This window comes from Bacillus rossius, chromosome 15, assembly GCF_032445375.1.
Source record: "Bacillus rossius redtenbacheri isolate Brsri chromosome 15, Brsri_v3, whole genome shotgun sequence".
NCBI classification, from domain to species: domain Eukaryota; kingdom Metazoa; phylum Arthropoda; class Insecta; order Phasmatodea; family Bacillidae; genus Bacillus; species Bacillus rossius.
The window spans coordinates 42,726,306-42,753,687 of NC_086342.1; the positions used below are offsets into that span (position 1 = coordinate 42,726,306).

Below are 27,382 nucleotides of genomic sequence, written 5' to 3' on the forward strand. Positions count from 1 at the left end.
AGGTCAACTACATTATAAATACTTTAAAACTGAACAACCATTAAAATTAATTCATATTATTTTTAATGTCAGTTTAGTTTGAAAGTATTTATAATGTAACTGACCTGACCTAATCGACAATTTTAATTAATTAGGTATTCACGAACACACGGCAAAATAAAAAAAATGTTTTTTAAAGAGTTTGTCTTCTTCCTACCGAACACGACAACAAACGAAACGGCGATCGTTGATTGGCCAGTTGGAACACGAGCAGAGTAGCCATCCTGACAAATTCACAGTTCTCTCCGAATTCCCACAATCCACTCGACTTCTCCGTCTCGAAGACTTTTGTGTAAGTCGCATGCGACAAGTAGCACCTCGAGCATAGCAAATGTCGAACACACCAAGTCGTACGCGAGTTCATCACTCTACTCGACTCGAATGGTCTATGAAGTCGAACGATTTCGAGCATCAGGGCCCAGGGCAGAAGCCACCACCACACACCACGCACAGGCACTTTACTAAACAAATGACAGCATTGTAGAATTTTAAGTAATTATATGCTGTTTTAGTAATTTTTCTGTTACACACTTTGGAACTTGAATTTGCAGAGTAAAAATATAATTCTTAAGGAAATAACAAACGAGATAAAACTATACTAAAAAAACTGGTTATTATAATAATAAACTTTATTTTTAACTATAAGTATTTTTTGTATGCAGTGCTCAGTATTAATCAAACATAATTCTTGGAAAAATAAAAAAGTAAATCACTGATGCACATTTTTCCCACAGTATAACTCTATGACCAAAATTGGCCAGTTTTTATGTGCAAGAAATCTAAGATATGTGTGTGTGTGTATGTCTAATATATATAGAATCAATTGTCTTTAGTACATACAAAGAGAAAATTTTATCATGGTATTTCATCTTATTTATATAACTCAATGCAAGTAAGCAAGTACCCTCTTTTATCGCGTAATCGTCGCACTCGCATAATCGTCGCACCTATATTTTTGGCCGTAAAAATTGGGATAAAAAAACTTCTCGCGTAAACGTCGAATAATGTTTTTGGTCTCGCTATTAGATGCCGGGCGCTTTGTGTAGATATCTTTTCCGTATAAAACTATGTATTTTCGAGTAGAAATCTAATATTTATTCGGACATTACCACTTATTTAATTAACGGAAATACGGAGTTGTCTGACGTGTAAATTTTCTTTTAAAGACGTTTTTAAACATTATTATCTTTATCTGATCGCCTGCGTCGCCGCGGTGTACCGCTGTGTAAACATGTAGCCAGCGGTAGTTGGCATCATTCGTGTTTAGTTATGTTGTTTCCCATATAGAGCGCGCACACGTAGTCGAATATCGATCTCTCGCCGACTGCATGCATTGCGCGCTCTCTGTCGGGTGCCGAGTTAACTACATTTGACAGCCCGCACTCTTTCGTGGCAAGCGTGTACTACGACAGTTACACGTTAGTTCACGTCACACACTCAAGTGGCTTGCGTTTGCGTTACAGTTTGGTTTTTCTATTTAAAGTTCAAGAAAGGTTTTTGTTTAATGAATTATTAATATAAACTGTTTGGCGTGCTCTTGTATACTACATCTTTTTTTTAAATAAATGTACTTTCCATGAACGGGTTTGGTTTTTATGAATAACTTTACCTAAAAAAAATTTTTTCCCGGTTAATTGTCGCACCCCTACTTTTCAAACTTGATTTTAGAATAAAATGTGTGACGATTATGCGAGAAAACACGGTACATACTAATTTAGTCTAGTCCATCCTTAATGAATTCACAAACATTTTTTACCTCAAATATAATAAGTAAATTCATCTACAAAAGAGCAGCTACTCAACAGAACATAATGCTATTGTTTATAAAATAATATAGAATTGTTTATAAGCTAGTAAGTTTATGTAGTGGCAAAAAGGAGACAGCTTATGTAGTTTCATGATGTGTAGATCTTGTCCAGAATGTTGAAGTATGAATACGAAGATCGAAGCAACTATAAAAACAAAACAAATAGTAACAAAATAAGTATAAATTCATATGAATATATAAACTTACACAAAAGAAAGGTGCATTTAGCCCAAAACATGGCAGAAATGTTTCATGACCACATTTGGTGATGGTTAGTAAATAATAAGTATAATCTTAGTAGTTATTCACTTCAATAAAATACAGTTGTTTAAAACAGTTTTCACAATGCAAAAACTACACTTAAACCAATGTTTTTGGTGTCTGACCAAAACAAAACATATCATAAAAAAAAAAAGACTTCACATACCATAGTTACCATGTAATCATGTAGACATGATCATCCCCTGTTTTAAACATCATGTAATTTGATTAATTTCCTTTACCAGTAAAATAAGTATCATCATAAAATAATGCTAGTTTTAGATAGTTTCATTATACCTTCATCAAATTGAAAGTATATTGACCTTGATTAGATAAATTATTCCCATATCAAACGTGCATTTGTAACAGCTATTCAGTATTATTTGTTAGGTTATGTTAGCAGCTGTGGGTAGCTGGGGCATGCCTGGACGGAGCTCAGCGAGTTGAGTCAGCTGGAGAATGGGGCGAGGCTATGTTATGTTGGCAGCTGTGAGTAGCTGAGCCGTACCTGGACAGCTGAGCGAGCCAGCAGTGGCCACGCGGTGGCATGAGTCGGCCATCGCCCTACCCCCGAGTAGTACTAACTGTTCCTCCTGTAGCCAGCTCGACTTCCGAACCTTTGCCTCCGGGGGCCAGTCTTGCATCTGCCTACACGCCTACTTTCATACTTGAACCAAGAAAGGTAAGTTTTTAAATTCACCTCTTTAAATGTCTTAAAAACACTATTTAAAGGGACCTTTAAATGTGAAAGTTCTTATTCAAATAAAACGTAAACTTAAAACAACATGTTAACCGCAAAAAAGAAATGTTCAACTCCAAGAAATTCTTTAAAAAAGTATTTTAAAACAAAACTGAAAAATCCAATAAAAATTAAATCTAAGGGCACATGTTCCTGATGAGACCAGGCGGCTGGTCACCGCGGCCACAGGCAGACTGCTCGTGGCTTCAGTGGGCCGGGCACGTGACCTAGCGCACGTGCTAACTGGGTGCACGAGTTCTCCGCTGGACGTGCCTCAACAACAATGTTTCCGCTGTAAGCAGCAGGTTAGCACCGCGCCGGAGGAGGGGTCGGCACAGGTCGGAGAATGCGCAAAGCCTCTCCTACGAAATTGAGTAATCGTGCCCATGTACAGATTCGTGACAAGGTTTTGCCAGCCTTGAAACCAACTCCAGAGCAACACGGTCATTCATAAGCAAGTCGCTGTTTCTGGCTCTTTGTAGCAAACACCCCTCACTTGTCCCGCCGTTCTGCCATTGGTCCTGAAGTCACAATTTGTGTAGCTAATGGCAAATTTTTACGTTCTAATGTCTCTGCCATTTTTAATTGGTACTTTTATCTTTGAATTGGGTCTTCGTTCTCGTATCCTGTTTGTCCCATACCCTCATTCTGGAATTAGATTTCCTGGGAAAAATTGCTGTGTCTCCTGGATGTCGCTTGTCACGAGCTGTGTTTTGGGTTTGCTCCTGATGTTCAAACTTTTCTCACACACATACACACATCACCCATTGTCATGACATGTAATGGCATGTGTCCGCCATCTGATAGGTTTAAGGTTGCTGACCTCATTAGCTCTTTTTCTGATGTGGTTACTAAGAGGTTAGGTAAGTGTGACTTCTTGCCCTATCGTTTCTACCTTGAGGACAAAACTCTTGTGAGGTATAAGTACCATAAGTTTGTCGCTGCCCAAGCTGCAAATCATGCAAGAAATAATTGACAAGCTGCTGAAGGGCGGGGTTATCACTTCCTCCAAGTCAGACTATTACACCCACCTATTTGGTCACAAAAAAAAGGATTCTTCATAGTTTAGGACTGTTCATAACTTCAAGCCCCTGAATGATAAGATTCACGATGATGAATGGCCTCTCTCTACGGTGGGAAATGCCCTCCAACACCTTGGTAAGGCCAAAGTGTACTCGGATATAGACTTAAATGCTAGTTTTCACCAATGTCTACTCCACCCGGACTGTCGCTGCTATGCTACCTTCTCTTGCTCATGGGGCAATTTTCAGTTCAACATAATTCCCATGGATGTTAGTTTCAGCAGCCAGGCATTCAGTCGCATATTAGCCCATGTCTTAAGTGAAGTTAAGTTCAAAGTCATATTCAATTATATCTTTATCTTTCGAAGAATACTGGGACATTTAAGGGAAGTTTTTAGTCATCTGAGGGCTGCCAAACTCACTGCAAATCTCAACAAGATTGATTTTGGCAAAGACCAAGTAAAATTCATAGGAATTCATAAGGTACATTAATTATGGACCGAGATAAAATAGCTCCCATAGTAAATTTTCCCTGGCCAAGAAACTTGAAGGGCATTCAAAGTTTCTTAGGCATGTCTAACTTTGTTGCCGCCAGTGCACCTTTAAATGTCCTACATAAATAGAATACTGTTTTTGCCTGGGGTGTGGCTCCGAAAAAGGTGTTTAATACCCTAGAGGGGTTGTTGGCTTCCCTACCAGTCTTTATTTTGCCTCGGTTTGATAAGTGATCCACTCTTCAGGTGGATGCTTCGTCCATGTCCCTGGGGCTGTCCTGGGCCACGTCCAAGACTGAGTTCTCCGTTCCATTGACTTTGCCAGCCATACACTCCTCGAGTCTGAAAGATGCCTCGGTATGTACAAGAAAGAGGCTCTCGCTTGTTTTTTCGGTGTTGAGAAATTCACCTCCTATTTTGATTGCAGTGAGGTTGACCATTTGTACAGACATTTTTGGTCCGCTTATGAGGTCACGTAAAGGCAATAATTGTTTGCAAGTCGAGATGGATATTTTTTTTTGAATTTGTCATTCTGTTGCCTTTACGTAACATGAAGTCCACTTCCATAGTTAAGGCCCTGCGGGACCACGCCTGGACGTTGTTTGGAGCTCGGGCTATCTCAGTCACAGATAACACCCAGTATTATCAATCCACTATCTATAAAGATTAGTGTTTTGAGTGGGCAATAAACCCGGTGTACAGTAGCGCCTATTTCCCGCAGGGAAACCAGTCCGAGTGTGTAAAAGGTTTAAAAGGGTGTCCTTACCTCCTTTTACTGGGAGGACCAGATTATGCGGGACTCTGATCTGGTCTTAATCAATGCAGGGCTCAACTCTGCCTTTTGTGCCTTTCATCGTAGAGAGCTCTCACACCCTCTATTGAATCAATGGAGACTGCCCCTCTGGACACGGCGTTAGACTACAAGTCATTAGAAGCAGTGTGATTACAAAATATTTTTTATTATTTCTTTCTATGCAACGTAAGATCATAATTCATTTTTATATCACAAGTATTTGTTATGTGCAGGATCTTTAGAAGTACTAAATTAAAACAGCAAGCATCGTGTACCACAGGATCAATATTTACAGGATCATGCCCTCAGGATCAAGGAAAAATCTTGGGATACGTGATACGGAAATCATTTTCCAGTGCCTAAAATTATTTTATAACCCAAGTATTGTAAACACAAAATTGTGTCAAAACACTAACATAAAACTTATGACAAAAATTGAACAAATTAAACACTTAACCTCACTATTATCATTGTGTTTTTTATATCCACCAACATGGCCGTGTTGTTATGAGTCTACAAAAAAAAAACAAATTTGGCCGAAGGTGAACCCTTCGGGTGCGTTTGGGTAGAGTCTCAACTCTGTGTACAACTTAGGATTCTAATCCATATTTATGATTAATGCATAAAAAAACAAGAATGATTTAACATAAAATTATAAATCATGCATGTAATGTTTACTAAACAATAAGGCAAAAGTAGGTTTTTTATCCAGTAAGGAATCTAAAATCCAAAGGCTTTGATTTAAATTAATATATTATAATAGTATAAATAATACCAAATTACTCATTATAATTCAGTAATAAAATAGACAAAAATAAAGAATTGGCACAATAACGTTTTCTAAAAATTACAAAATTCAAGTATAGAGCATTATGGTTATCATAACACTAAAAATTTGAAAAGTAAAATCAACAAAAAATAAATGGAATCCAAAGAAAGAGGTTGAATGTAACAAGAGATTATGTATACATTTTTATATTAATTAAATTTACAATAAATCAGAAAAATAGAGATATTTTTTTTTGGCAAATTAATGAATAAACCTTGTGTAACAACCCATAAAAATAAGTAAATATGACAATGTTGTAAAAAGAAACTACAGAAAAGAATAAATTAATATAAGATGGCCAGAAGTAGACCAAAGATATAGGTACACAAGCAACTCACCGAGGCGAAGGTGGCCAGAGACATGACAGCGAAGTGACTTGCCCGCATGAGAACCGGTCGTTGCGCACGGCAGATCATCACGTGAATCGTGTTGCAGTCGCTCCTGCAGTAGTCGTACCACTTGCAGTCATACGCTGCGTCTCCTACACTCTCGGTCTGCAACACACGAGCAGCCAGCTACAAGGCTGCATACATTGTGCTGCAAATCTGAAATAATCGGCACAAATTGATTTTTCACCTAAAACCCCTAATATCAACTTTGTTAGACCATTGTTCATCCTGATCAAATTTTTCCTACTAGAGTCCTGCTATGTTTTCCCAGCGCCGCAACCAATAGCCTGGTGTGGTTTTGCCAGCCAAGTATTAGCCATCTTTGTCTCTCCCGCCTCGGGCCACGAACGCGACCAGTAGCAGTGTCCGGCTCTGTGACCGAGAGTGCTTTTCTCAGGGTCCTCCCAGGGCGGCCCACTTCCCAGAGCTCGGCTGAGGTTAGCAGCTCCAGTCATGCCCTGTTCTAATGTTCCAGGGCTGTCGGGCACGCATCAGCACCCAGCCTAACACATTTCTCACGAGCTAGCAGATGACACATGAAGACACATAAAGTGGTGTCTACATTACCAAATTATAAGTTGTTTGAATGCTTGCATGGGAGCTCACTTCACTTGACAGGCACGCCGTCCGTCGGACAGTAATTATAAAAATAATGTAAATCCTTTTGTGTATGCCTTGCTTGCTACTAGAAGTATTCGGGACACTAGTATGGAAAATAATAAAAAACTACCTACTTAAAAGATTTTTCTGTTACCATTTAAGTAGTTATAACTGAAAGTTACCATGGTTGCTTTTAAAACCATATATATACATATAGAAATATTTCAGTGAGATATATATATATATATATAAAATACATCAGTAATATAAGGATCACAGTACATCATTTAATGTTTGAGGTAACTTATGTCAATTATGTAACGATACATGCATATGTGTAACAATGCAAAAAAAGGTATGAGGTATTCCACTGTTAGAAAAATTATGATCTCTATACAGTGCAAGTTTCATTTATTAGAGACGACATTATTATAAGGATTACCATTTAAATAATAGAGGAATTGCTAATTCAATATTTTAACATATTTTCCTAATTACTCTTTGCAATTCCGTTGTAAGCTCTATGTTTTTGTTTCAATACAGTTTAATTAACTTCTTAGTTAAAAACTTTATCTTTGATTTTCAAGTATTGTTTATGACTAGACTTGCGCATAATAGTTCGCGACCGGGAGCGCTCCTTTTAGTTCGCAGCTCTTTGGCGAACTAGGTCGCTCTTTTAGTTCGTCCGCTCCCATCTCGAATTCAAAGAAGACAGGTCGCAGATAGTTCGTTCGCTTTGCTACCGCTACTGCAGGCGATCTTCTATGTATGTTATAATAGATATTTTTTATAATGATCAGTGTTGTGAACGCCTAGATTATTATCCTTTTTTTGGGTTATTATACATCAAATGAGTAAATAAAACAATAATTTACATAAATGGGTAAAATGGCGTATATAACAGTTCTGTTTTTATTCTTCACTTAATATACACTATAATCAAAAAATTTTAATTTCTAAAAGAATTTATTTATTAGCTAGTTTAAGAAATATTATTTATGAAATGTGTTTAATTTAGTGAATAAAGTACCATTTTATGCCTATAAAAATACAATTTTTAATTTTTTTTAAGTGTTAGAAATAATCAACAAAAAATTGTTTGTCTGTAAAGTCGGTTTACGGACGAAAGTTTAACGTGACGTCATAACAAAACATTGATGAAAATTGCATACTTTTATGAATAAAATTTACTAATTGTTATTGAATTATCACTATTTTGTATTTATACAAAGAAGGAGTGAAATGAAATCTACAATTTAACTGATAAATCTACTTTTATTTGCACTCATTAATTCAAATATGTTTATTACTTTAACGAAGAGATATTATTTTAACTATAACTTTTATACATGTTTGCTATTTAACTTCTTCCAATCTGTGTTATTCTGTTAAGGATAGGACGATGATAGGAAAAGTAGGAAACGAATGGGAGTGTTTCAAGTTTAATGTGCCACGAAAAAGTCCAATCGATGGTTGTTCCAATCGAGTGGAAGAGAGATAGATGCGGCGCAAGCGTACAATGAGCGTAACGGGACACAGCGTAACGTGACAATGTGCGCAACGGCACACTTTTTCGTGCGTGCAGCCGGCGTTCATCGATTTATTAGACGTCACGTCAAAAATAAGTTTATTTAACAATGGTTTTATATAAGTCAAAATTTTAATATTAAAGTTGTCATCAGCTGTCAAAATTATTTTATGAATATTGAAATAATTTTGTAAACACTGATATAAGTACCTAATGTAATTATGTCTGACTTGTTCTCAGTATACACAGCGGTTTCCCCACCGCGAAGTTACCCTGGGGTAACTGTGCTCGGACACGAGTATAAGCTATCATCAACAAAACGATCATAATATTGAAAATGTATCATTGCAGTAAAACTTTGCAGCGATCAAGAGTCAATATTTTTGTAAAGTCAGTATCCATTAGACGTCTGAAATTTCAGCTATCTGACCCGGGCAGATAACGATAGCCAGCCAAAAAGACCAGCGACAAAGCTGTAATTAATACCCGAAAGGAAGAACGAGTGACGGCTTTTGATAAGAGCCAGATCATGTGCACAGAATTAAAAGAAGGAGATCGGAAAAAGAACGAACTAATGAACTGAGGAGCGAGGGATCTGGGAACTAGTTCGCGTAGTTCGTCTGTGGGAGCGCTCTTCCGAACTAGTTCATTCGCGAACTACACAAGTCTATTTATGACCATTTAAAAGTTTACTTTGTGATTTGTGATTTTTATATTTGTGAATTTTTATTTAATGACTGAATAATATCAGCAGAATAATCCTTACGGATAAACATGATTTGATTCAGGTATAATCTTGGTACTGTGTGAAAGTGAATTTAGATCTGTAGTTTTTTTGTAATGAAATAATTTGTGATTATATGGTATATTTGTAAGATTGGCCAGTACATACCAGGAAGAAGTTCATATATCCGAGAGTGTTTGTTTGGAATCTTTTAGTCTAGTTTGAACCTTCACAAAGAACAGTCGTGTGCCGACGATTTCCAAATATTGGAAAACTTTATTTCGAAGTTACAATATTGAGTTACATATTTTAAGAACTATTTTATTTATGAGTGTGTGGCTTTGTTGAGATTTTCTAATGAAAAAATTTAAATTTAATTTAATCATCGCCAGGTGAGCTATGTTCTATGTGGACACTGATTTTATCATACCAAGATACGAGTAGGTAAATCATAAGAAGAGGCCTAAACTTCGATGTGAATAATCTACAAACATTCTTATTTGGACGAACTCATCTAGAAGTATGTGATGCAGACGGAACAGACTACAGGATGATAATTTCCGCCACACCGAAAATATTACTACATCAAGTCCATCCATCGATGTTGCATCTTATCTGTTACCTCTGAGGAGAAACCCATGTTACACCTGGTTGAAGCAAACACTGTTCCGTGAATTTTACAATTTGCTATCATCTTCTACTTACTGAACTTTCCAACTTCGTTGCAGATCTTCTTAGCGGATATTGAAAGAACGAATGTCGATTTGATGATCTACAAATCTGTTGAATTTCTCTAAAGACAGGCAGAAAACTGGCATGGATTGTGTTAATGCTATCGTGAATGTGTGTGTAGTCAGCTAACACATTTTTCAATTGGTTCTGTCATTAGAATCATATGAATATGATGACATCAGAGCTTCCCATTAACTTTAGATTCACGTTTTCTCTGTTTTGTATTGCCCAGAGGTATCCCTGGAAAACAGATGACTCATGTTTTGCTCTACCACTGTTGATTGAGCTAGTAACATTATTTTGATTTTAACTTTGCTTTCTGAGAGTTTGTGTGTTTGAACAGATAACATTTGCCTTAAGACATTTCTGTCAAAGATTTGAACCTCCAGTGGTTTCAGATGACAAATATATATGTTACCAGTAAACAAATAACTTAAATAACCATTTGGAAAACTAAAATGTCAGCTATTGAAATGAGGTAATTTTTGAACTATTGTATGAATTCATATTCAATAGGTACGAATCTTTGCATAATTCTGGACTTTCTGGGAATAATATTACTTGTCCAAGAAGTTCATTGCATAATAAAACACAGAGTTCATAATATTAAAAATAGTTTGTTCTAGTTTACCATCCGTTATGTAGTATTCTCTTATACTAGACTATATTCAAATTTAAAGACTACGTCGAATTTCATGTCTTGACATAACTGCAAACTATAAAATGTTATTCAAATCACAAATTAAGTTAGAATTACCAGTTAAAGGCATTTTTAGACTCTCAGTAATTATTTATAACACCGTAAAAATTATAATACATATAGGTAAACATTTAATATATGTTTATTATGGCACCCAAATATTTAAAAATAAGTTCACGTCACAAGGGTGAAAATGAATAAAGAGAATCATAGTTTATTTACATTTCTAAAACAGTAACAGCATAAGCTGTTTTGTTTAAGATATTTTTGCCAAAGTGCATTACTTTATATTTGCTGCGGTTCACATGCCGCTGGAACTCGGTTAAAGTTAAGTTTTTATTTTTTACTTTTAATTGAACTCTTGCATTAAGCGCCAACATAAAGCAAAGGATTTTGTGCAACAGATGCCAATGATTTTTTAATCTTACTTTTCACCATAAAGTAGAATAAATGATTGATTATAATCTCAGTAAAGTTTAAGGAGTACTGCAATGCTTCTTCACTGCCTTTAGATATTAAAATTTATTGAAGAAATCAACAATCAGTCTCAATAACACTAGTATTATCAGGTAACTGCACATGTGAAATCTGTGTAAATCAACACGTGAAGACTTTATAGCACAACAGTTGTGGTCCAACAGCTTCCTCTAATTGCTTGAACAGCTCTATTTCTAAAATGAGGTATTAGAGAATTAGAATGTTAAAGCATCTTACATTTTTTGTAAACACTAAGATTGTAGGTAACACTGTAAGTTAACAAGCACTCGCAAAATGATAAAAATTACAAAAATAAAACAATGCGACCAATGTTGCATGCCATCAGACTTACACTGTGGGACAGAAGTGATGACAGATAACTGAAGCTCAGTAGACGGAACATAGTTCCCAGTGCGTGGAAACAGTTTTTAATCATCTGAGTGTTGTCTTCAGCCTGTGAAAAACATTTTAACAGCAATAAAACCTATTTTCGCAAGGAGCCGACCAGCACCACTGAATATGTGAATCGTATAGAGGAGCGAATGTCACTTGTACATAGGAGGCCCGCAGGAATCTTCGATTAGTGACGAATCGAATGAAGATGAGGTACAACCTGTAGGCTTACTCAACCAGATTTCAGGAGGACAATTTGGTGTGGCAGTACAACCCGCAACAAAGGAAGGGAAGGTGCCCTAAGCTTCAAACAGCATGGGACCTGTATGAAGTCTTGAAGTGGCTAAATGATGTGGTCCACCGCATTCAGAGAGGAAAGATGGGATTGATTAAAATAATTATTTTGTACATATGTCATTGCTAGTTTGCATTGTATGTCATTAGGAAAATACAGATAATGATACACAAACACAGAGAACAAGATTAAATCAGCCGATGTCAAATTTTAAATGTAAAGATAGCCCAGATAATAGGTACAATGGAAGAAATTGGTATTTTGAGCATGATCAAAATCATGTTATAAAGTGGGTCACTGGTACATTAGTTTATGAGGTTTTATACTTATTGGGATATTTGAATTGAAAGAAAAATAATAAATTTAATAAACATAATAACTTGTCTGTAGGTGTAATTTGGAGCCTTACTTTTGTCATAACAAATTATAAACTCCAATAAAAAATAGTTTATGAAAAAAAGAAAGAATCAAAGGTAATTACTTAAATAATAAATTAAGATTCAAGTCAATAAATTTTAAATGTACATAAGAAACTCACCATCATAAACTGGTACATAACTAAACACAGCGTTAAAGATGCCAACAGGTAATGTGCCAGAAACACAGGACTCAAGAGTTCAGATAATTTTTTTGCATTCCTGAAACAAAACAATACAAACTAAAAAATGAAAATGTACATTGTACGGTTTAGGTAAACATACTACACATATAGATTGCAAATTGGTGAATTCCGCAGAACCGGACATGAACAACATGTAGTTGTCGTATGAGGACATGCACGTACGACAGATACTGTTGGTGGAGGGTGATGAGGTGGTCAAGAGCCCCGTGTGACTGCTCTTCTGCCTGTGGCTGGTCGCCGGCCTGCCGGGGCGCAGCGGAGCCCGCGGGGAGCCCCAGGAGCCGGTCCGCCTCGCGCACGAGCTGGCACAGGCTCTCGAAGCGCCCGGCCGTGTGCACGAGCAGCGCGTAGCCGAGCACGTCCATGGGCAGGCTGGACACGGACACGAGGCCCACGAGGAGCAGCTGCGCGGCGAACTGCGCGGCGAACACCAGCGGGTCGCCGGTCTCCAGCGCTCGGGGCACGCGGAGCGGCAACTGCAGGCCGGAGCTCGTGTCCAGGGCGAGTGTGAGGAAGGGGGCCAGCATGTAGCAGGTGATGGCGAAGCCAGCGAGCCCAGTGTAGCATCTGGCAGGCACAGAGGACACATCACACTCCCTCTCTCACCCACAGTCAGTGAGTGACTTCAGGGCGGCCGGGAGGTATGGTAGGTGCATGCAGCTAACCTGACATCACGGTACCTGGCTATGACCGCCTCAGCACGGACGGCGCGGCGCAGAGCCGGCGAGTGTCGCTCCGCGGTCTGCAGGGCGGCCAGGAGGTCGCGGTACGCGCTGCTCCGGCGCGTCATGCTGTACCCGGCCACGCAGTACGGCGCGAACGTCAGCAGGTTGCCGATGTTCTCGAGGCGCGCGCCCTTCTCCACGCCGAAGCAGCCCACGGCGAACATCCCCACGAGCCAGTAGCTGCTGGTCGCGGCCGCCCCGTGGTACAGCCTGTAGGCGAGGCTGTCTCCCTCCTGCGGCCACATGCCACCGCGTCGCATGAGCCCCAGAGAGAGGGCCATGCGCCTGTCCATCTCTGCTGACACTGCCTCCCGCCCGGCCTAGAGCTCTTCCTCGCAACCATTAACAATGCATCGCCGTCAGCCGGACTGACGTCTCGTGTATCATTCATCCTGGTTTCTGTTACATCTAACTTATTGAATGCAGTTATAAACTGTTAAAATTATTTATAAGATATATTTTTAGATTAGTTATTATTTCTTAATGATTTAAATGTCTGAAGAAGCATTAATAGATAATGGATAAATTAATAAAATATATTTGGTGCCATGTTTTTCTGATTGATTGGCAGATGTCTTTATAAAAGTGTTATAAACTTTCTTCAGAGCGATGACATTCCGCTATGAGGATCCTTTTTTGAATTGTGGCAGGATAAAATTATTGCTTTTTCACACACTCGTGTCGTGAGGGTAGTAACACCCTACAAGACTCAGATGTAGACTACAGTCACACTCGTGTGGTGAGGGTTCTAACACCCTACAAGACTCAGATGTAGACTAAAGTCACACTCGTGTGGTGAGGGTTCTAACACCCTACAAGACTCAGATGTAGACTACAGTCACACTTGTGTGGTGAGGGTTCTAACACCCTGTAAGACTCAGATGTAGACTACAGTCACACTCATGTGGTGATGGTTCTAACACCCTACAAGACTCAGATGTAGACTACAGTCACACTCGTGTGGTGAGGGTTCTAACACCCTACAAGACTCAGATGTAGACTACAGTCACACTCATGTGGTGAGGGTTCTAACACCCTACAAGACTCAGATGTAGACTACAGTCACACTCGTGTGGTGAGGGTTCTAACACCCTACAAGACTCAGATGTAGACTACAGTCACACTCGTGTGGTGAGGGTTCTAACACCCTACAAGACTCAGATGTAGACTACAGTCACACTCATGTGGTGAGGGTTCTAACACCCTACAAGACTCAGATGTAGACTACAGTCACACTCGTGTGGTGAGGGTTCTAACACCCTACAAGACTCAGATGTAGACTACAGTCACACTCGTGTGGTGAGGGTTCTAACACCCTACAAGACTCAGATGTAGACTACAGTCACACTCATGTGGTGAGGGTTCTAACACCCTGTAAGACTCAGATGTAGACTACAGTCACACTCGTGTGGTGATGGTTCTAACACCCTACAAGACTCAGATGTAGACTACAGTCACACTCGTGTGGTGAGGGTTCTAACACCCTACAAGACTCAGATGTAGACTACAGTCACACTCATGTGGTGAGGGTTCTAACACCCTACAAGACTCAGATGTAGACTACAGTCACACTCGTGTGGTGATGGTTCTAACACCCTACAAGACTCAGATGTAGACTACAGTCACACTTGTGTGGTGAGGGTTCTAACACCCTGTAAGACTCAGATGTAGACTACAGTCACACTCATGTGGTGAGGGTTCTAACACCCTACAAGACTCAGATGTAGACTACAGTCACACTCGTGTGGTGATGGTTCTAACACCCTACAAGACTCAGATGTAGACTACAGTCACACTTGTGTGGTGAGGGTTCTAACACCCTGTAAGACTCAGATGTAGACTACAGTCACAGTCATGTGGTGAGGGTTCTAACACCCTGTAAGACTCAGATGTAGACTACAGTCACACTCATGTGGTGAGGGTTCTAACACCCTACAAGACTCAGATGTAGACTAGTCACACTCGTGTGGTGAGGGTTCTAACACCCTACAAGACTCAGATGTAGACTACAGTCACACTTGTGTGGTGAGGGTTCTAACACCCTGTAAGACTCAGATGTAGACTAGTCACACTCATGTGGTGAGGGTTCTAACACCCTACAAGACTCAGATGTAGACTACAGTCACACTCGTGTGGTGAGGGTTCTAACACCCTGTAAGACTCAGATGTAGACTACAGTCACACTCGTGTGGTGAGGGTTCTAACACCCTACAAGACTCAGATGTAGACTACAGTCACACTCATGTGGTGAGGGTTCTAACACCCTACAAGACTCAGATGTAGACTACAGTCACACTCATGTGGTGAGGGTTCTAACACCCTGCAAGACTCAGATGTAGACTACAGTCACACTTGTGTGGTGAGGGTTCTAACACCCTGTAAGACTCAGATGTAGACTACAGTCACACTCGTGTGGTGAGGGTACTAGCAGCTGGCTTGACTAATGTACGAATACTAAGTTGGTTTCAATAGGTTTGCAGCCAATATTTTTTTACTCGTCTATCATACCCAGTCTCTGAAAAATAGTGCACAGCAATTCCTTGCCATTTTAAATTAACAGTTGTTATTATGCAATTATTTGTTATAGGAACTAGTCAACTGTATCTGTTTCCATAAACACACTTTCTTTTTATATTATCACCAATATCTTATCTCAACCCACTTAAAGATATTTCAAGCAAACGTTCATACCATCAGAATTTACTAGTATCTAAAATGTTTGCTAGCGTGGTATGTGTGTTGGTGCTTGGCTCAGCAGCAGTGCTCGCCAAGACATTGCCCGGGTTTCTGCCGAGGACTCGGAGCGAAGAACACCAGGAGTCACATCTGGACAGAGATGTTGGCACCGCGCTGATTCTAACCAGCTACATCGAGGCCGGGCAGATTGGGGAGGCTCGCAACAAATCCAAAGTGACTGGAAGTTTGTTCCATGAAGACATTCCCAGTTATTCTGGGTTCTTCACGGTCAACAGCACATACGACTCTAACTTGTTCTTCTGGTTCTTTCCGGCTGAGGTGAGGTGTCTTCACGCAAACTTCATCATTTACTCTGAAAAATTATAATATTTTTGATTTTATTGAGTAATGTTTTCCAATTTAAAAAATAGTTTTGCATCTAAGTGCTTTGAAAATGTAATTGAAATAAACAATGAAGAATGCACTACCGCTAGGCACATATTTTAATCTCTCAAGGATGAATATTAAAAATTAATAATAAATAATTTATTGCAAAGCTTTGTACGTAGATTCAAGACAATCTAATTTCCCATTTCCGACCACAAGATTACCTATTAGCGTGGTAATAATTATTGAAGGTATTCCTAACACAGTCTGGTAGACAAGTAGCGCCATCTGAATCCTGTACATGTCGTTACTGGCTTTCAGTCACTATGGACTTAAGTGGACTAATAATAACCTTCCACTAGCATACAAGGGCTTAGATAGGCATGCTCTATGTTTACCAAAACAACTATCATAACTATGATATGATTAGTCAGTGAACATTAAGCAGGAATTATCTTCCCTTCGTATGAATTTGCCAAGATCTTTGTGCATTCACATTTTATTTTGATGTTTGCATCAGTTTTATTCTTAAACCAGAATTTTTTTTACATACCATAAAAGGAAAAACATGGTTGCTATTAAAATTAACCCTTTAAAATCTGTTTGAAGATATTATTTCATGACAGGATTGAAGCCTGATATTTTAGATGCCGTACTTGAAGCATACCGCATTGCACATGGGTGAGACTGCAACTTAGCAACTTAACAAATAAAATTTTAGAAAAAAATATTCCATATGTTTTAAAAACGAAAATAGTTTCAATTAAAATCTGCTGTTTGTTTGCGTGTAAAAATAATGTGGAACTATAACTCATATTTATTTTTGTTAAAGTTTTATTTAAGTACCTATATTAATTAAGTGTGGTTTTTGAAACTAAAAAATGGATGAAGAGTACCGTAAGACGGGGTTTCTTTGGCCCTTGAGGGTAACTTTAGCCCAAATGTTGCCAACGGACATTTATATTATTTTCTATTACAATTAACAATTTTTTTAAACAATTTCTGGGTGGGATTTGTAGTATGCACCTCTGGCTAACTGAGAAGGAACTTTATAAATTATTTTGGTTTCTGCAGGTTGGCAGTACTGAGGGGTTTGTTTAAAGGTTGATGGAACAGGTGTTTTTAGTCCTCCAAACTTCTACTCTGAAGTATCAGTTTTAACAAATTGTATTCATGATAGGTAGGTAATTAAGGTGTTCATATACTTGTTACAAACATTTGAAAGTTTACATTTTACATTTTATATATTTATAACCTAAAACTGTTATTTTGGGGTAAGATTGGCCCAAATCCTTTTTCTAGTAGAATGTTACTTTATTTATTTTATTTATTTATTTATTTATTTATTTATTTATTTATTAGATTTGTGACATGCACACCAACAGCCGAAGCTTTGGAGGTGTGCACAGAACAAGTAATAAAAACACGACACATACAAGCGAATAAATACAACATACACAGGATAATAAAAGACGACACAATAACAAACAAAACAATACAGCAACTGAGATAATCTTAACTAAATGATCTAGAATGGGAAGAATAAACAGGATTATAAAATTACTCAAGATATTAGGGTAATCATAAAAAATTAAAATTTAAAGTTTTTAATAAAATTTTCATATTTATTGAAATTTGAGATAAGTCTGTAAATTAAATCATTATTATTGTGTAAGGAACATAATAGGGATCGAAGGCGGCTTTTGAAATGCGGGACTCGAATACTAGAGTTATCAAGTAAGTATAAGCAATTAATTTTTGAACTATAGCACTTAAACACAAACAGGGCATCCAGATGGATGCGACGATTTGAAAGAGATTCTAATTTGGGTAATTGATGGTGTCTAGAACTAATTATTTTGAAAAATTTATTTTGTATGGATTCAATTTTGTCACTATCGGTGGTGTTAATACTGTTCCAGATAACTGAGCAATATTCGAGTTTACTTCTAACTAAGGACAAATAAAGAGTAAGAATGGATTCAATATTAGATGCATAGTAAGTTATATAATTTATTAAATATAAGGTTCTACGGGAAAAGGATACTAAAGAATTAACATGTTGATGAAAGAATAGTTTGTAGTCAAGAATAACACCAAGATCTTTTATACTAAGAGATTTGGAAATTTTTAAGTTGTCAAGAAAATAATCATATTTAACTGGATGATTTTTCCTTGTGAAAGAAATAATTTTTGTGTTATCTTTGTTAAGTGAAACTAAATTCATTTTACACCAATTATCAATTTCAGTAATATCAGATTGAAGAAGCAGACAGTCATTTAAGGAGGAAATTTCTCTGGATATTTTAAGACCGTCAGCAAACAGAAAACCAGTAGTATGATGAAGAACTTTAAAAATATCATTGATATAAATATTGAATAATAAGGGAGATAAAGTACCCCCTTGAGGCACACCAGAAGTAGCATGATATAAAGTAGAAGTGTTTTTATTAAGTGAAACAAAGAAACATCTATCTTTAAGGTAACTAGTAAACAAGGTTATATAATTATTACAGAGACCGAAGTTAGAAAGTTTAGCTAGTAAAATGGAGTGATTGTCAGTATCAAAGGCTTTAGCCAGATCAAAATAACATGCATCAACCTGCCCCCTTGTTGTAACTTTATTGTATATAGGATTAATAAATGAGAGAAGATTAGTAGAAGTTGTCATACTATTTCTAAAGCCATGCTGATTAGGAGCTAATCTGTTGTTTATTGGGAAGTTAATGTGTTTAAATATTATTTTTTCAAAGATTTTAGTAAAGCCATTTAATAATGATATAGGCCTATAATTAAATACACTGAGTTTACTACCCTTTTTATGTATGGGAATAACCTTAGCTATTTTCCATTTAGTGGGAAATACTTGTGATTTTAGACTTGTATTAAATAGATGCAACAATAGAGGCATTAGAATAAAAGAGCAACCTTTAATAATGAAATTTGGTATACCGTCAGGACCAGTAGACATAGTTGGTTTTAATGATTTAATTCCCCATAAGACCTGGCTTTCTGATAAGGATGATACAGGAATTGAATCGTGAATAATATCGGGATCAATGATACGAGGGTGGTTGGTGGATGGTACATATACACTAGCAAAGTACTTAGCAAAGACATTAGATAGAATACCTGGATCATTACAGATATCACCATTGACATTAAGAGAATGAGATTCACTATAACCATTTTTCATAACATTGACATATCTCCAGAATTTTTTAGGGTTATTCTTAACCTTATTATTGATACTACGATTCCAATTAGTTTTATCACGCTTAATAAGATTTTTAACTAGTGCTCTATATTTAGAGAAAAGAAGGTAATGCTGAGTATTATTGTTTCTTTTATAGAGTTTATGAAAGTGTTTTTTAGATTTTAAGGCATGAATTAAATCACCAGAGAACCAATAAGGATGTTTAGAGGCCTTTACTTTTAATAATAATGTTTACTTTGTATTCATATAATGTTTATTCAAAATGTTCACTTAAAAGAACACTTATTGAGTAATTTTAAGCAATGTTATTCTTTTCAGGTAGTTAGGGTAATGTAAGAAGAAAATGCCACGATTCTATAAAAGGAAACATGGTGTACGCAGGTATGCTGATTACTCAGATGATAAACTTTCACAGTGCCTTGGTGACATTCGTAATGGAAGAAGAACACAGAGAGCAGCTTCTGAACATTACAATATCCCAAGGAGCTCCATCAAAAACAAACTGAAAGGTATATTCTCTAAACCACCAGGATGCCCACCTGTTTTTTCAGCTGAAGAAGAGAAAATTTTTGTAGCTCACATCGAAAAGCTATCAGAATTTGGCTATCCTATTAACAAGCAAGATCTGAGGTTCATTCTGAAAAGCTATCTTGATAAATAAGGCCGGACAGTAAAGAAGTTTAAAAATAACATTCCAGGAGCTGATTGGGTAAGGTCTTTTCGTAAACGACACCCAGAGTTGACAGTAAGACAATGCACCAACATCAAATAGGCCCGTGCGGCAGTTGACAAGGATATTTTGAATGATTACTTCAATAATTTGGAAATCTCACTACAAAATGTACTTCCTCAGAACATCTGGAATTTCGATGAAACTAATTTGAGAGATGACCCTGGATCAAGAAAAGTCATCTGTAAGCGAGGAACTAAATATGTGGAGCGGGTAATGGATTTCACAAAATCGTGCATTTCCTTAATGATGTGTGGCAATGCAGAAGGTGAAATGTTGAGTCCATATGTTGTTTATAAGTCTGAGCACTTGTGGTCAACTTGGACTGAAGGTGGTCCGAAGGGTTGCAGTTACAATAGGACAAAGTCTAAGTGGTTTGACATCCCAACATTTGAAGACTGGTTTTTTAGTTGTCTTTTGCCCACTCTGAAAAAACAGCCAGGCAAGAAAGTTGTAATTGGTGATAATCTAACATCGCACATAAACATTGAGGTCCTTAAGGCTTGCAAAGAAAACAATATACAGTTTGTTTGTTTCCCAGCTCATTCGACACATCTTACACAACCACTCAATGTGGCCTACTTTGTCCTATGAAATCTTCTTGGAGGAAAATTCTGTGTGCTTGGAAAGAGTCCCAAAGTGGAAGCAGACTTTCTAATTTACCAAAGGATCAATTCCCAAAACTCCTGAAGAAACTGACTGATGATCTATTTGATGCTAAGAAAGATAACATTATTTCTGGCTTCAGAAAATGTGGTATATTTCCAGTAGACAGAGATCAGGTACTTGTACGCCTGCCCACAACAGTAGTTGATCAAAACCTGGTGTGTGACAGCTTCATAGAACACATTTCAAAAAAGCGAGATGAACTTACTGGTGAAAATTTTGTGAAGAAAAAGCAAAAGAAACTGACGATTACTCCAGGTAAAAGCATCAGTGTTGAAGAAATTGTGCACACTACTCAAGAACCAACAACTTCAAAAGGACCAGTATCAGTATCCACTGTAAAACAAGCCAACGCCAGGGTAGCTACTGTTTTTTCGGACTCAGATTCAAGTTCTGATTACAGTGTCTATGATGACAGCTGTTCGTATGGTAACGTTTTGTCTGAAGACAGTGAAGAGGATAATGTTCCTGGTGAAAGAATCTCAACTGAAGAAAAGTTGAGTTGAAAGAAGGGGATTTTGTCATTGTTTCCTATGATAGAAATTATTATCCAGGGGTGATGGTCAAACTTCCATCAGAAGATGAAGAAGGTCCTACAGTAGACTGCATGTTCAAGAGAAGTAAATGTTGGTCATGGCCGGAAAAGAAGGATGTTTTACTTTACAAGTGGTGCAACGTGAAAGCTAAAATATGTCCCCCAAAATTGTTAAATAAAAGGGGACAGTAAGCAGTGCCTGAAATCAACAGTTATTTATGACTTTGCAGAAAAGTGGCATAATAATGCTTGTCATAAGGGAACATTTGCATGAAACTTAAGTGATTATTAAATGATTTTATTGGTGTGTGTGATAATTTTAAACTTAATTTTGACTCTAAAATAATTACAAGAACGTTAAAGTTGGGAATTAACAGTACTGTTAAGTTACTTGGTTAAAGTAACCCCAAAATGAAGCTTACTTGGGCCCATATTGCCAGAATACATTGTTGTGAATTTAAAAATTTAGATGGGCTAATGTAACCACAAGACTGGGTAACTTTGACCCACAACATTAATAAGCCACAGAATTCTTACTTATAGGATATACAAGTCTATTTACTGGTTTTCATATCCAAAAACAAGTGTACTTTAAGATACAACAATACTACTTAAAATAACAAAATAAAATATTAATATTTAGGTTCCAAAACTGAAAGTATGTAACTATTTTGGGCCAAAGAAACCCCGTCTTACAGTATTTGAAAGTATTAGATAATAATTTTTGTACAAAATATATTAGTAGTGTAGGAATGGAGCTCCTGGGACAGGAGCCAGGGGGTGGTTCTGTCTGTGGTGTCTGCCATCTTGGATTGTGAAGACACGCTGAAGCTCACAAGATCGAAGACTGTAATGGAGAGCTGAGACCAAAATGATGGAAACAGCACATCAAAATAAACAAATGTAATCATGCTTATAATTATAACTGGGAAGATGATGATTTTAATAACTATGAGGTCGGCAGTAAAACAAAAGACTTCAGAGATCTTAAAAATATTAATAAGAAAAACCTGTAAGAAAGGTAACAGCAGCATAAGAAATTGATTACACATCACGGGAAGATCCTAACATTATGGTCAAAAGTTCAAAGTAAGAACTTACTATCTTATGCCATTCGTCGTAGAACTTACTTTTTTAAAACTAAATAAACGTTCAAACTACCTACTCAAATTGACTAACATTACTTTCTATATAATTAAAATACTTGTATTTCCTTGAAATAACTCATCACATGTATTCCACTATCTTATCATAACGATATTTCAACATTTATAGAATCCAAGATAGCGACAGTAATATACAGTGCAACATTAGGGAGTGGGGTGGTAGATGTCAAGATGGATGAACTCAATATGGCCAAAGGTCATCCAAGATGGTCGCCATGAGGTCACAATACAATATGGTGGTCAGGGTCACTGACTGGCACCACGCCCCACCCTTGGCAATCACACATGGTGTCATGGCTCTCACGCACCGATTGCAATGGAAATATATTTAAATTCATTCTCACAAAATAGTTTAAATTTTTCTTAGTAAAATATTCATTGCTATCCTGACTTAATTATTCTTTACCGAAGGCGATGGGAAAACAAATATTTTCTTAGTGGCTTTAGCACAATCCTTGCTTTTCTTCAACAACTTCCACCACAGTGAGCACTCACTGTCTAACTGCTGTTCAAGCGCATCTGGCACGCGGCAATGTGTGATTGCAGCATGACTACGAGAATGCACCAGTCCTGCTGTGGCTGCAAGGAGGGCCCGGCCTCTCGGCCATGTACGGCCTGTTCAACGAGGTCGGACCCTTCTCCGTATCTGAGGACTTGGACTCGCTCATATCCAACCCTTACTCGTGGCACAAGAACCATTCCCTCATATTCATCGACAACCCTGTCGGCACAGGTAACATCTCCTTTTAGTTATACTTTTCATTTGTTTAAGTCATTTTTCCCCATTGTTGCAGTTAAAAAATGAACGGCTTAACGACATTTTCTGACAGCCTTCTGACTTATTACCAATCTTGGGCATGAGACCGGATGATCAGTGATGGAATACAAGAACGAGGAGTCAGCCTAGAGCATGCAAGGGTCATGGGCAATATGCAGCACGACTCTCTGACAAACCTTAAGTTTAATTGTTTTCAGTTTTTCGCTTATATCTCGAAAATTATGCCTTTTTTTTAAGGTGACCTCTGTATACAAAATAAAAGAACACAAGAATTCCTTCCAAATTCACTAGTCAGCTTTGATTTTCTGACAAGCGGTTTCAGCGATAGATGGTATGGAAAAACTGATTTGTTTTTTGCTCTTCTGCGAAAACATAAAAAATGCCCAATCCCACCCATTATAACTCGAAAAATATATATGTTATCAACAAAAGTCCTTATACTACGGGAAAGTACATTAAATTTCCTACAAAAGACGTAGCAGTAAATTTTCTCATAAGTGGAGAGGGAGCAAACTGAAAATTATGAAAAATGCCTTCAGTTCCTACAGCCAAAACAACCCCTCTTACCTGTCTACCACTCATTGGCACTATACTTTCGATGTATTATGCTTAAAAGAGGTTGTATCGAATGAATTTATGGCAAAGCATATTTGGCAAAACATGACAAAGTAGAACGATAAATCACTACGTCAAAAAAAAAAAAAAAAAGGAGAAGGGAATAACATTCCCCCATGATGTAACTTCATCCAAAAATGATAGCTTTCAATTGCTCTCGGCGAGGAAGGATCCAGACACGGAGCGAGAGAGAGAGAGAGATCCGACACATCCGCGCATCAGAAGGTAACAGCCGCTGTGGGGTGATCCCTTCGCCAAGATAAGGTCCACTAGAGGGCTCCTAAAAAAGGGGGCGGAAGAGACGGAAAGTAGGGGAAGGGGTGGTCAGGGTCTGGAAAGTGGTGGTCGGTGGCCAATTCAGTTACTTGTGGCAGCGCTGACAGAGTTGTCGCCAGTGCCGGCAGGTAGCGTGCAGAGTTGCCGTGGTGAGACATAGGGCTTAAACAAGCATGCCTTGGGAGGTGGCACTCCCTCAGGGGAAAGGTCCTTAAACTTAGTAGTTCTATTGGTGGCCGCAGGATCGCGCATGAGGGCTGCGCGCCGGGAGCAAGCTAGGGCGGGGTTGATGCCCGCGGCGGGAGAAACAGGTGGAGAGGGGGAGTCCTCAGAAACACAGCAAGAAGAAAAAGGAGGGCACGGGGAAAAACTTGGCATGCTGCTGGCATAGGCTGACTGCCAGCCGCTCCAGCACGGAGGCAGTATCGTAACACAACTGTGCGACTGTGCTTGTAAGTGCGATCCTTGCACAGGTCACTGGAGCGGTGCGTGCGACCGGGAGGGAGAGATCTGACCCGCTGTGAACACAGCGTGGGGCGGTGTGCACGTCCGGTCGCTAGCGCAGTAGCACTAGCCACGCGCGGACCGACTGCCTGAAGCTTAAAAAATGTCACCCTTGAATCACCCCTGAAAACTTACCAAAATAAAAATAAATAAAATGAGAAGGGGCAGAAAAAAATCACAATTTTGCAGCACAAATGTAGAATCAAAGATTTTTGTCGGTGTCAAAGGTCAAGGTCAAGGTAATCCAAGATGGCCACCAGAAATGATGTAATTCAAAATGGCTTGCAGAAATCACACAATTCAAGATGGACACCATAAATCCCTCAATCCCGATCTGAGACAGGGTGTCCCAGGACCAACTTAACCTACATATGTACTCATATGCTTTTCAAAACAAATATGAAACTCTACTTTCCATACATAAATCTTCTTAAAACGTTTATGGTACAAACATAATACAGTCACGTCTATATCTTTACTACGTAACCCTAAAGTCACTCAGTGTTAAGAAATATTTTTTTAATGTAAAGGTTAATTTGGTCTCATCTTAAACAACACACGTGCTCTGCCCTTTGCATCACTTGTTCCCACAAAAAAAAAACACCAACCTTCTATGTCTATTAGGCACACTTGACTGTATTCTCCCATCAGCAGCGACCTACGAAAGAAACTCGTTTTGCACTTGAATAGCTAATGGGAATGTGTCTATTTTACTAACGAACATTTACGACTTTCTCGAATATATCTATTTCTCGTAAAAAAATATAGTGTTCAAGTGTTAGAGAACAATTAAGGAACAAGAATATCCCGCGATAAACAGAATATTATAATTTTAAACATACAGTACATTTTGTTTATTTACAAATTACTAAAGCAAATTACTTTTAAAGAGATAAATAATGTACTTGATTTTGTATCTAAGTTTTATAAGCTAGGATGAATAGGTAATTATTATATCTCACTTTGTGAATAGTACTTAACTCCTTAAGAAGCAAAGCAAGTTTGTACTGGATCGCTATAGATAATATGGTTACAGATATTTACCTCTAGTCCAATTCAACTCACACTCTCAGCCCTTTTTATCTGTCTATTTTCTTCAGCAAAATCTGCAAACGAGATCACCTTCAGGTCAGTATGTCCGTATTTATTGCGTGTGCGACCTCTCCACGTAGCAAGCAACAAGAATGCTTGGCTGTCACACGCTTGTTTTGCCCAGGCTTCAGCTACACGCAGGACGATGCCGGATACTCGAGGAACGATGAAGACGTGGGCAGGAACCTGTACTCAGCCCTACTGCAGTTCTTCGCCTTGTTCCCAGAGCTGCAGCGCAACGACTTCTTCATCGCAGGGGAGTCTTACGCCGGTGAGTGCTCAGTCACTGGGCAGTTAAGTATTCTACACCTCACTCGTGAAGGTTAGCTTCACACGAAGGCACAGCCCACAGCACTAAGAGCGCCAGAGTCCCCCTGTTGCCCTCATGTATCATCCTTATCACAGACACCCTCACATAACCTCTACTTCACAACAAGAGACAGTGGCTTGGGACTCCTCGCAGGGCCTCGAGGCCCGCAGTAGCCGTGGTGACAATACACACTGTGTCGCGGTGTTGTCTGAGCAAGGTGATCTCTCCTCCCCAGCGCACACTCCCAAGTCCAGCCGAGATGCACGTCATGGCGTCCTTGTTGCGACGCCAGCGCCCCCGCGGCCATCCCTGGCAGTCGTGCCAACATACTGCACCGAAACTGTCCGCGGCCATTTGCCACTAGCGTCGCCAGGCGCGCCCTCGTAACATTTCAATAAATACACAAAACAACAAAAGATATCAAAACAGTAAAATAAACCAGTAACACAATAAGTGAGCAAATATACCTGATGAAATTAACCTTTACCAAGCTTAAAACTACACCTGGGCCAAATAACTAAAATTACACATAACTACGAAACTGAAAATGACAAGTTATTAAAAATGTTCTTTTCTTTGTAATTTTCATCTTTATTAGTCCTTAATTGCGGTTTCTAATGACATACAGTGTAAACAGATACAGTGTAATCTTGAATCAGTATTCCTCATTGCAAGACCCATTCAAAGAACATATCAAAATTAGAAATTTTTGTTATTCAATTTATTAAATCATATTAATTGCAGTAAAAATAATATTAAACATACTATAGTGACCTGTGTGAACAGTACCTACCTAAAGCGATTACGTTAGTATTCCTTTTTGGACAGACGTTAGACTGGGATTAGGTGTGTAGTGTATCGAGGTGTAGAGATATAATGATATAATTGAATAAAAACACAAAGATTAATATTAATAAACATGCTCCCCTCTAGCGCTTGCTGCTTCGAATCAAGATATAAGATTTTAAGTTGATTCATAAAACAATTGATTTTAACTTGTTCTTTATTGCATTACATTTTCAGGTAAATACATCCCAGCTCTTGGCCACACCATTCACGTGAACAATCAAAATGCCAGCCTGAAGATAAATCTCAAAGGTAATTAATAAATTAATATTATATGATTTCTTACTTTTGTATAAAATCATGAGGGTTAAGGCTAGTTTGTTTTAAGTATTTAATGACACATTACGCATATTTCCTTCATAGTTATCCAAAATACTTTTAAAATTTAATAATACAACTTCATTTTAACTAACAT

General features: G+C 38.1%; 2 protein-coding genes across 2 annotated transcripts in view; one reads left to right on the top strand and one right to left on the bottom strand.

Moving 5' to 3' along the window:
• Positions 1–205: 205 nt before the first annotated feature.
• LOC134539503 (odorant receptor 49b-like) overlaps positions 206–27,382 on the bottom strand; it is a 30,036-nt gene continuing 2,859 nt past the window's right edge. Inside the window, exons 2-7 of the mRNA XM_063381580.1 lie at positions 13,110–13,402; positions 12,607–13,011; positions 12,361–12,460; positions 11,487–11,588; positions 6,323–6,478; positions 206–1,991 (exon numbers count right to left, since the gene is read on the bottom strand). Coding sequence (XP_063237650.1) covers positions 1,935–1,991; positions 6,323–6,478; positions 11,487–11,588; positions 12,361–12,460; positions 12,607–13,011; positions 13,110–13,333 — 1,044 coding nt within the window. The 5' untranslated portion in view covers positions 13,334–13,402 and the 3' untranslated portion in view covers positions 206–1,934. The remainder of the gene's footprint in view (positions 1,992–6,322; positions 6,479–11,486; positions 11,589–12,360; positions 12,461–12,606; positions 13,012–13,109; positions 13,403–27,382) is intronic.
• Positions 15,870–27,382, top strand: part of LOC134539502 (venom serine carboxypeptidase-like) — a 37,127-nt gene continuing 25,614 nt past the window's right edge. Inside the window, exons 1-4 of the mRNA XM_063381579.1 lie at positions 15,870–16,184; positions 23,093–23,279; positions 25,936–26,082; positions 27,145–27,219. Coding sequence (XP_063237649.1) covers positions 15,885–16,184; positions 23,093–23,279; positions 25,936–26,082; positions 27,145–27,219 — 709 coding nt within the window. The 5' untranslated portion in view covers positions 15,870–15,884. The remainder of the gene's footprint in view (positions 16,185–23,092; positions 23,280–25,935; positions 26,083–27,144; positions 27,220–27,382) is intronic.